Genomic DNA, 10,835 nt, shown 5'->3' with positions numbered 1-10,835 from the left:
ACCTATGTGTGCTTGCACCGCACCTTAACCAGAATTTCTAAGTCAAATAATAAAGGGCAATTATTTGCATTATATGCAAACAAGAGTTATCTAACTTGGTTTATTAAGTAGGTTGGATGGTTGAGTACCATTGTATCAAGTCTCCATGCAATACCTGAAGTAATTGCTGAGATATTAATCTATGTGTGCTTGCACGCAAAACCTTAAACAGAATTTCTATGTCTAATAAAAAAGGGGCCATTATTTGAATTTAACGCAAACTAGAGTTATCTTACTTGGTTAATTATGTAGGTTGGATGGTTGAGTACTATTGTATTAAGTCTCAATGCAATACCTCAAGTAGTTGCTGAGATATTAACCTATGTGTGCTTACATGCAAAACCTTAACCAGAATTTCTAAGTCGAGTAATAAAGGCCTATTTTTTTGCATTAGAGTTATATAACTTGGTTAAATAAGTAGGTTGGATGGTTGAGTAGTACCATTGTATAAAGTCTCAATGCAATACCTTAAGTAGTTGCTGAGATATTAACCTATGTGTATTTGCACCACACCTTAACCAGAATTTCTAAGTCAAATAATAAAGGGCAATTATTTGCATTATATGCAAACAAGAGTTATCTAACTTGGTTAATTAAGTAGGTTGGATGATTGAGTACCATTGTATCAAGTCTCAATGCAATACCTGAAGTAATTGCTGAGATATTAATCTATGTGTGCTTGCAGGCAAAACCTTAACCAGAATTTCTATGTCAAATAAAAAAGGGGCCATTATTTGAATTTAGCGCAAACTAGAGTTATCTTACTTGGTTAATTAAGTAGGTTGGATGGTTGAGTACTATTGTATTAAGTCTCAATGCAATACCTCAAGTAGTTGCTGAGATATTAACCTATGTGTGCTTACATGCAAAACCTTAACCAGAATTTCTAAGTCGAGTAATAATGGCCTATTTTTGCATTAGAGTTATCTAACTTGGTTAAATAAGTAGGTTGGATGGTTGAGTAGTACCATTGTATAAAGTCTCAATGCAATACCTTAAGTAGTTGCTGAGATATTAACCTATGTGTGCTTGCACCGCACCTTAACCAGATTTTCTAAGTCAAATTATAAAGGGCATTTTTTGCATTAAATGCAAACAAGAGTTATCTAACTTGGTTAATTAAGTAGGTTGGATGGTTGAGTACCATTGTATCAAGTCTCCATGCAATACCTGAAGTAATTGCTGAGATATTAATCTATGTGTGCTTGCACACAAAACCTTAACCAGAATTTCTAAGTCGAATAATGAAGGCCTATTATTTGCATTAAATGCAAACTAAAGTAATCTTACTTGGTAAATTAAGTGAGTTGGATGGTTGAGTACCATTGTATAAAGTCTCAATGCAATACCTCAAGTAGTTGCTCAGATATTAACCTATGTTTGCTTGCATGCAAAACCTTAACCAAGGTGTGACGCCAACGCCGACGCTTGGGCGAGTAGTATAGCCTTCCATACTTATCAAATAGTCGAGCTAAAGAGTTCCCATGTAATTATAAAGCCAAGACAAATTATGAAAAATAAGCATTTATTCAGCACATGAAACACTATTACTGAAAGGTAAGAAAGGTTCAATACATTCTTTTATGTAGAAAGGAACAAAACACTTTAATTAGAATGGTGATTCACCAGGCTTTGAGGTAAATATCAAAGCATAACTAAGTACATGTAAAATATGTAGAAACAGCACTTGCTTTAAGAATATTTATTCGAACAATTAATGTATTAAGGTTTCTGTTAAATCTGTTGCTAATTTGAGCAGAGATGATATAAAATCACAAAGCTTAATGTTTTACAGCTAACTTATAAACTTAAACAACTACTTATCATACACCCATTGAGTATTGTGTGTTATGTGTGTCTCTAAATGATATTTTACATAGGTGAAGTTTAACAAATATACTGGTGCATTTTTTTTCAACATGCAATTCAAATGATTACTATCTATATATTAAGTGGTCTACATTTTATTTTGTCCAATAAGAAGGTAGTATTTCTCAAGCTTACTTATGCATCAAATTCAGTAAATTAGCAGTACGTCGTTATTGATTTAAATCAGATGTAATGATATATACAAACGGTTGCTGGCCCATTTAGAAGGCAGTTAACACAATTATATGTAGACCACTGAAAAAATTAAAACATTGTTAGACTGTACTTACTCAAAATAAATCAGTCACATAATACCATTTATTTTTGAAAGAACATACTAACAACCTTTAATCATAACTTCTAAGTAAGCATCAGCATGAATTTAAGGAAGGAAAATCATAATGAAAATTACGAACTTAATAATTATAACAAAAAGGAGTAAATTATGTTCCAATACGCTTATATCAGACATGTTAAAGCATTACAACTGGTTCAATAACATATACTAGCTTATATCATAAATCACTCTCAATCATGAAATAATGTCACAGTGTCTTAATATGTTTCTTGATATACATGTACAACTACTGTAATCACTTTTATTGTGATATCATATGTGAAATAGCATTGTAAATTAAGCATTCTATACAGGGACATTTTAGGTATTTAGCACAATAAATCATTGATTAAGCATTATGATTAATGATATAAATTGTGATCATTCAATCAGAAATTTAATAAACTTGTAAACTTGATATTAAGTGGCCAAGGTTTGTAACTATTTTGAAAAAAAAATGATAAAAAAAAAATCCACATTAAAAAAATCACTCCTGTTGAATACTCTTTTTAATTAAATTTGTTTTCAAATTAAATGTATGTTACTTATAATTGCTTTCATTTGAAACTCTTCATGATCATAAAGCTGTCAAATTATGCATTCATACGTAACTGGTTAAAAAACAACAGGCAAACATGTATAAAAAGCAAACAACATTATGTTCAATACACAAATCGGTGAGAAAAAAGCCAACACTTAAGTTTTCTTTGAAAAAAAACAATCACACACCTTGACATACATGTACGGACAGATTATTTTACTTTGTTCATAAAATATCAATATTTACATTGCTTAAGACTTTCTGATATAAGTTCTGCCTTGAATTGTGATGGTGTTTCTATATTTTGGCAGTGAAACATAGTTACTTTTCAAAATAAGCAATGAAAAAAGAGTTCTTGAAACATGGACCATTGCTTTCAAGGTCACAGGAACACTATTAAAACAGCATCCCATGGTTAATTACAGTCCCTGGGCTGATAATCACCAAGTTTTTAGCATTAGAAGTCTTTCCATATACTTGTTTTTCCTTCAAATTATTCATGTTCAGTTTAACATGTACAAATAGAAAACAACCTACTTATTGTTTGAACAGCAATACATCATAATATTAACAGTATGTAATAATTATCCACAGATTAAATAATATTGACACTATTCATACTAAGGAAATGCATCACTCATATTTACAATAAACTTCCTTAAAAGGACTAGACACCAGGCCCCAATTTCTCAAAACTTCTTAAAGTCTCTTATAACAGGATTAAGCTAATCTCACTATTTTTGTTGTTCTATAAAATGTGTTATATTTACTTCTTCAAGAATTTTTAGAAATTATGTAGTAATAACCTGTATGATTATCAGAATAAACCATTTTTCATTTATCTAAATCCATTTTCAGTATGTATTTTGGCTAATTGAAATAAGCGACTTAAGCCTGTTAAGCTTAAGAAGTTTCGAGAAGTTGGGGCCAGATGATAAAACTGCAAGATTTTTTTTCCCCAAAAATTAACATTAAATTTAAACTATTGTGTACAACACATTGAATCTTAATTACTGATGTATCACATACCTGATGGCATATGCATCTTTCAAAGTTTTTCCAATTCGAAAAATTTACTGGGTAAAGCCAAGTTTATTTTAAAAAAAGCTCTGGTATATGTGTCTATACTAATCATGTGACTATCACATGCTTAATATACAAACTTTAAACTGGGAAACCATTATGTGCTATTTTTAAAAAGGTAAACTCATCTTAGACAGCAACAAAATATTCCTTTAATCATGTAAAGTGATGTATTATCTGCCTCATACTAACTCGCATTGACAATTCTAGCCTTTTTTTTGAGGAAAACTGTTTTTGCCAATTATACAACCATTTGGTGTCAAGTCCCTTTAATTCAAACAATCAGAAATTTTAATTACAATATTTCACAAACACACCAAAAGCCACTGGATATGGCTATATACTTTCTTGAACATATAAGGAACTATTTTAAAATTTATGACTTTTAATCCATAAAATTAGAAATATTTAGCAGGGCTATTTTTACTCTCTGAAAGTCCTTGAAATGTCACAGTTTAAGGTCAGTCTTTCTTACAGAGTTCCAACCATTTGCATTGGTAATGAGTTTATGAAACAGAATTGTTTTGGGTGTGAAATTTCAATAGCTTGTCCAGGAATGTGTGCATATGAAACTGATATTACATATAATGTACATTTCACATGTCTAGGACATTTATAAATACAACCACAGCAACAAAAACCATATAATAGTGTAATTCAATTCTACAAAAATAAAATTGACAAACTTATTTACACTAATATCTTAACTATTAACAAATCAAAAATAACTTGTTAGTTTTCTTCTTTTTTTAAAGTGTAGCACATAGATGATTGCTTTGATGGAGTGTTTCTCTATAAATTGTTAAATATTCGTGAATTGCATTGGAATATTTTTACCCACTTATATCATGTAGTAAGAAATAAACTGAAATATGTAAACAAAGATATTTTTGAAAAAAATATAAAAAAACGAGTTCAGTGTAAAACTACAAAACATGAGAGAACTCATAAAAAGAAAAAAGACTTTTTACACAAAACATGTAGAAAATTAAATGTCATCAGAATTATTTTTTTTTTAAAGATTTGAATCTTATATACATAAGTAAAATTGTGCTTATTAAATTACTAGATATTAAAGAATTGCAGAGATTCATTTACACTTATATATCTAACAAAAAAATGAAAAAATCCATCTTATTTCAAAATTTGATGCAACATCTATTTAACATCTTTGATAAATTAAAAAAAATACCTCAAAGAGTTAAACCTTTTTGCAATTAAATTACTTTTCAGCTTAGTTAATCATCTTTCCAGATGTAACAATTCATAGCACTTATTTATAACATTACAAAATCTCACTGAGGAATTTTATGTTTCATTGTATCCCTTCGTCCTTCCACTAAACAGACTCATAACCCTTCCTATTTCTACGCCGTCCAATCAGGTATGCGATCAGAACAATCACAACCAATCCCGCGAGGGCAGCTCCGACAGCGATTGGGACAATGCTGTTTGTCTTCCTGTCCCCCTTACACAGCTGAACATCTAGAAAGATAGACAATCATGATGTTTAAGATATCCTTTTTGTTTGCTAAACACCTGCCTTAGTAGTCTGAAGGGCTTCCAATAAATTGTATAATTTTGATTTCTGGTTTAGAGTTAACTACTGTGGTTGGAAAATTAATGTTCTGCCAACGACAATATAGGGCAACAGTGCAGTCGCAGAGAATTAACTCAAATTGTTGCCTGCCATTATAATTGTTTATTATGTATTGTATAGAAAAGTCAAGGAGTGAGGTTTCATTATTTCATAAATTATGCAAGCATAACATATATATATGCATAAAAATGCTTAACAAAATTGGACCCTACATTACCTTTCATTCAGAAAACAATATTGCTGGAGAAAAAACCCCACACACTTTTAAGGGCCAAATATTGCAAGCATACACAGGACTTTCATTAGTCTGAAAATCCAAATTGTCAAAAATGAGTCCCACAAAGTTTCCCACATTGCTAGTCTGTGGTATTTTTTTTAAATATCTTTTAGAATAATTTTTTTTTTGACACTAGACCATGAATTTCATGTGTCAAAATGCATTTATTTTTCTAATTGAAAGTTTCAAACCCATGCTTAAATGAATGCCCAACATAAAGAATATACCTGATGAGACTTAAATTCATCTTAAACTCTATTTAGGTTGTCCGGTTAGTGCAGTGGTTCCCTCACTTGCTTCTCATCCAGGCAACCCGGGTTCGATTTCGGGCCTGAGTGCATGTGAGTTCGGTTTGTTGTTACCAAGCCGGACAAGTGGGTTTCCTCCGGATGCTCCAGTTTCTCCAACAACACAATACCACACTCTTGTGTAAAATCGTTCCAACAAGTGTGATTAAAATAATGTTGTATTAACATTTCACAATCATTGTAAAATAAATAAGTTTAACTAAAAGTCTACATACTGTCTTTAGGGAAGGACGTCGTGTTGGTCTGGTAGGCCATGTACTGCAGATTCCAAATCTCAAGTGTAACGTTGCCAACATTGAGGCTTGTGTGAGCATCGCACACATACGAGCCGCCCTTTGGGAACATCAGGGTGTCTGTGCTGAAGTTTGCTGTAGTGCTGAAAGGTTCTCCTTGGCCTGAAAATGATGAAAATCAGCACGATATTCAAGAAAAAAGTTGACATGGCGCTTACAATGAAATGAAGCTGACTAATACTGACAAGGGTTCCATTAAGAATTTGAAACTGAAAGTATGAACTTCCTGTCCATTAATATTGGAAGTTTTTCATTGGAATTTGGAAGTTTAAGTCTCCCAAATACAATACTTTTCCCACTATTTTTCATCTAGTATGTTCAAAATCAAATAATTTGGAACTATAACTTGCCAAATTCACAGATCTATATTATAATAAATCCTTTCACTTCAAGACTGATTGAAAAGACCATAAAAGTAATATTGACACCAGGTTTTGATATTTTGAACTTCTTTGCTTCCAAATTCGAAAGTTTTCTACAAAATTATGGAAGTTGTTGAACTTTCTTGGAATCAATTTTGGAAGTTTTAACACATTTCTAGGGAGTAATATACTTCCAAACTTCCTTTAATGGAAGCCCTGTACTGACTTAAAATATTCATAATTGTTTTTCATACTAGATCTATGATAATCTTTGACAAACAAAAATGGCCTTGAATATAATATAACACCAAACTTGGTTTATCAAGGTCGGTCATAATCCTATTTAAGCATCATATTCAATTACACTTTCAATTTAAAAATATTATTAAAGATTGTCAACTACATTCAATAGCTAATTATCAACAGGGCTTAAAATGCCATTCAAACAAGGCAGTTCAAAGGACGGCTATATCCCCTGCCGTTGTTTTTTAGTATATTTCGTTTTCCTTGCAACCTGACTGGTACATAGAATCAGACCAAAATTGTACCAAACCACTGGTCAACAGTGGGAATATAGGAAATACAAATTGTTTAATTGGTAACCTAAATATTCTTGGATATATAAACATATTATAAAAGGATATTTGTTAAAGTTATTTATATTGTGTGTAGTGTAGGTAAGATAATGTCAAGGTTATTTTGGCTAAACGAGCATGTGTACTCTGACCTTTAAATGTCAGATGAGACCTTGACCATTGAGGTATGGATCCTGGGCCAAGGTCAATACACATCATCTAAATGTGGACACGATCATGTGTACTCTGACCTTTAAATGCCTCATGTGACCTTGACCTTTGAGGTATGGACCCAGATCAAGGTCACTGCACATTGTCTCAATAAGGACAACATAAGTACCAAGTAATATGGTAATACATTAATGCATAATTAAGTTCTAGCGGGGACACGAGCATGTGTACTCTGACCTTTAAATGTATTGCGTGACCTTGACCTTTGAGGTATGGACACGGGTCAAGGTCACTGCACATCGTCTCAATGAGGACAACATTTGTACCAAGTAATATGGTAATCGATCAATGCATAAGTAAGTTATAGCCCGGACACAAGCATGTGTACTCTGACCTTTAAATGTCTCGTGTGACCTTGACCTTTGAGGTATGGACCCGGGTCAAGGTCACTGTACATCGTCTCAATGAGGACAACATTTGAACCAAGTAATATGGTAATCCATCAATGCATAAGAAAGTTTTAGCCCGGACACGAAATGTTACAGACAGACGGACGGACGGACCGACGGACGGACGGACGAACGAAGTTCATTCCTTTAATCCCCTACCCACTCCGTGGCGTGGGTTTAGTAATCCCCTCCCCACTCCGTTGTGGGGGATTTTAAAGGGTGAATTGCCCTTTGGACTCACTTGCAGAGTTGTTAAACTTTGAATCATAGATCCCAGACACTGTTGCATTTTTCCAGTACACGTTCTTGCCACTCATGCCAAAGGTGATTATTATTGTGAAATTATTCTGGAACACCATCTTAATAAACTCGTCATTCGGATCGCAGCTTCCGCTAGCATTTGGTTGCTGAACGCCAAGTTTTACAGTCGCAGTTTTCTGAAATGAGAATGAAACAAGAGCTGTCACAGTATGTGACGAATGCCCCCGAATGTGACTTTGACCTACGAACAAGGTCAGTACATGAAAAGTTGATCTTGCCTTTATGTGTCAAATACATATGGCAAATTATTTTAAATTTCCTCTGAACATAAAAAAATACCACCCATACTTGACAACCTACACTGTTATGTCCTTATATTCAGAATTCCCTTGTGAATAAACACTTAGTGTATCTTTCATCTTAGAGGTAGGGACATGGGTCTTGCACAGGACACGTCGTCTTCGTATGTGGAACACATGTAGCAAGTTATTTAAAAATCTGTCCATACAAGGGAAAGTTACAGCCCGGACACGACAACCTATACCCTATGTCCTTGTATGCAGCACTCCATTGTGAAAAAACACTAAGTGTGACCTTGACCTTTGAGGTAGGGACACGGGTCTTGCACGCGACACGTCGTCTTGGTATGTGGTACACATGTGGCAAGTTATTTTAAAATCTGTCCATACAAGGGAAAGTTACAGCCTGGACACGACAACCTATACTCTATGTCCTTATATGCAGCACTCCATTGTGAATAAACACTATGTGTGACCTTGACCTTTGAGGTAGGGACACGGGTCTTGCACGCGACACGTCGTCTTGGTATGTGGAACACATGTGGCAAGTTATTTTAAAATCTGTCCATACAAGAGAAAGTTACAGCCCGGACACGACAACCTATACTCTATGTCCTTATATCCAGCACTCCATTGTGAATAAACACTAAGTGTGACCTTGACCTTTGAGGTAGGGACACGGGTTTTGCACGCGACACGTCGTCTTGGTATGTGGAACACATGTGGCAAGTTATTTTAAAATCTGACCATTCAAGAGAAAGTTACAGCCCGGACACGACAACCTATACTCTATGTCCTTATATGCAGCACTCCATTGTGAATAAACACTTAGTGTGACCTTGACCTTTGAGGTAGGGACACGGGTCTTGCACGTGACACGTCGTCTTGGTATATGGAACACATGTGGGAAGTTATTTTAAAATCTGTCCATACAAGAGAAAGTTACAGCCCGGACACGACAACCTATACTCTATGTCCTTATATGCAGCACTCCATTGTGAATAAACACTTAGTGTGACCTTGACCTTTGAGGTAGGGACACGGGTCTTGCAAGTGACACGTCGTCTTGGTATATGGAACACATGTGGGAAGTTATTTTAAAATCTGTCCATACAAGGGAAAGTTACAGCCCGGACACGACAACCTATACTCTATGTCCTTATATGCAGCACTCTATTGTGAATAAACACTAAGTGTGACCTTGACCTTTGAGGTAGGGACACGGGTCTTGCACGCGACACGTCGTCTTGGAATGTGGTACACATGTGGCAAGTTATTTTAAAATCTGTCCATACAAGAGAAAGTTACAGCCCGGGCACGACAACCTATACTCTATGTCCTTATGTGCAGCACTCCATTGTGAATAAACACTAAGTGTGACCTTGACCTTTGAGGTAGGGACACGAGTCTTGCACGCCACACGTCGTCTTGGTATGTGGAACACATGTGGCAAGTTATTTTAAAATCTGTCCATACAAGGGAAAGTTACAGAGCCGGACGGACGGACGGACGGACGGTGCGATTTTAATATGCCCACCTTCGGGGGCATAAAAATTGTTATGATTTCGTTGGTTTTATCTCATTTTGTCAGAAAATAGATCTGCAAGCTAGAGTTGTAATTTAAGTATATCCGACATGTAATAAAAAAAACTGTATCTTGTATTGTTTAATAAGATTATAGGTTTAATCCATGCTTCACAAGTAAAACAAGAGCACCCAATTGGACAAAAACACTCAATAGCTCCTCTTTGTTGACCAAGGGGGATAACTCAATTATTTCAGCCAGAATAATAGGTTTTGTTTGACATAAAAATGATGATTGTTAAAATAATGAACCTTTCGTGAACTTCATTTGTATGAATCTACAACATGTGACTTCAACAATTTACCACTTACATTGTCCTTTGTTTTGTACGGGACACTTATCATCATCATTGCATCGACACTGATGCAGCCAGTGTTGTTGAACTTGTTGTCGGTCACATTCACATAAAACTTGGGGTGCTGATCAGGAGTGGGAGGTGCAGGGGTTGGCTTCACTGTCGTGGTTGAGTTTTGGTCTGCTGCGCAGTGTACAGCTATAATTGAGAATAGACTATTTTGAAAGCAGTCATCATAATTAAATTTGGTGAGGCGAAAGGAGCAACTTCAAAGTTGTTTTCAACATATTAAAAGCCAATGCAGTCATGGTTTATCACATTGATGGCATGCTTACTATGACACCGGACTTAAACAATTCATCAATTTTGTACTTGACGTAACAATTATATTCATAAAACCGAGATCCAACCTTCTGATAATTAATGTTATTCAAACCAATCACTAGCATGTGGCTTTCTTAGTGACCAAACTCATAAGAGCCGCAGACAGT

The 10,835-nt window shown here is 34.6% G+C and overlaps 1 protein-coding gene across 2 annotated transcripts in view; it reads right to left on the bottom strand.

Moving 5' to 3' along the window:
• Positions 1–1,547: 1,547 nt before the first annotated feature.
• The window catches only part of LOC128219608 (lysosome-associated membrane glycoprotein 1-like), a 30,550-nt gene continuing 21,262 nt past the window's right edge, over positions 1,548–10,835 (bottom strand). For both annotated transcript variants that reach the window (XM_052927461.1, XM_052927459.1), the window contains exons 6-9: positions 10,361–10,542; positions 8,146–8,341; positions 6,270–6,449; positions 1,548–5,354 (exon numbers count right to left, since the gene is read on the bottom strand). In XM_052927461.1, the coding sequence (XP_052783421.1) occupies positions 5,209–5,354; positions 6,270–6,449; positions 8,146–8,341; positions 10,361–10,542 (704 nt within the window). In that variant the 3' untranslated portion in view covers positions 1,548–5,208. The remainder of the gene's footprint in view (positions 5,355–6,269; positions 6,450–8,145; positions 8,342–10,360; positions 10,543–10,835) is intronic.

Source organism: Mya arenaria, chromosome 15 (assembly GCF_026914265.1).
Source record: "Mya arenaria isolate MELC-2E11 chromosome 15, ASM2691426v1".
Lineage (NCBI taxonomy): Eukaryota > Metazoa > Mollusca > Bivalvia > Myida > Myidae > Mya > Mya arenaria.
The sequence above is the reverse complement of the archived record's forward strand: the minus strand, read 5'-3'. Positions and strand labels throughout refer to the sequence as shown.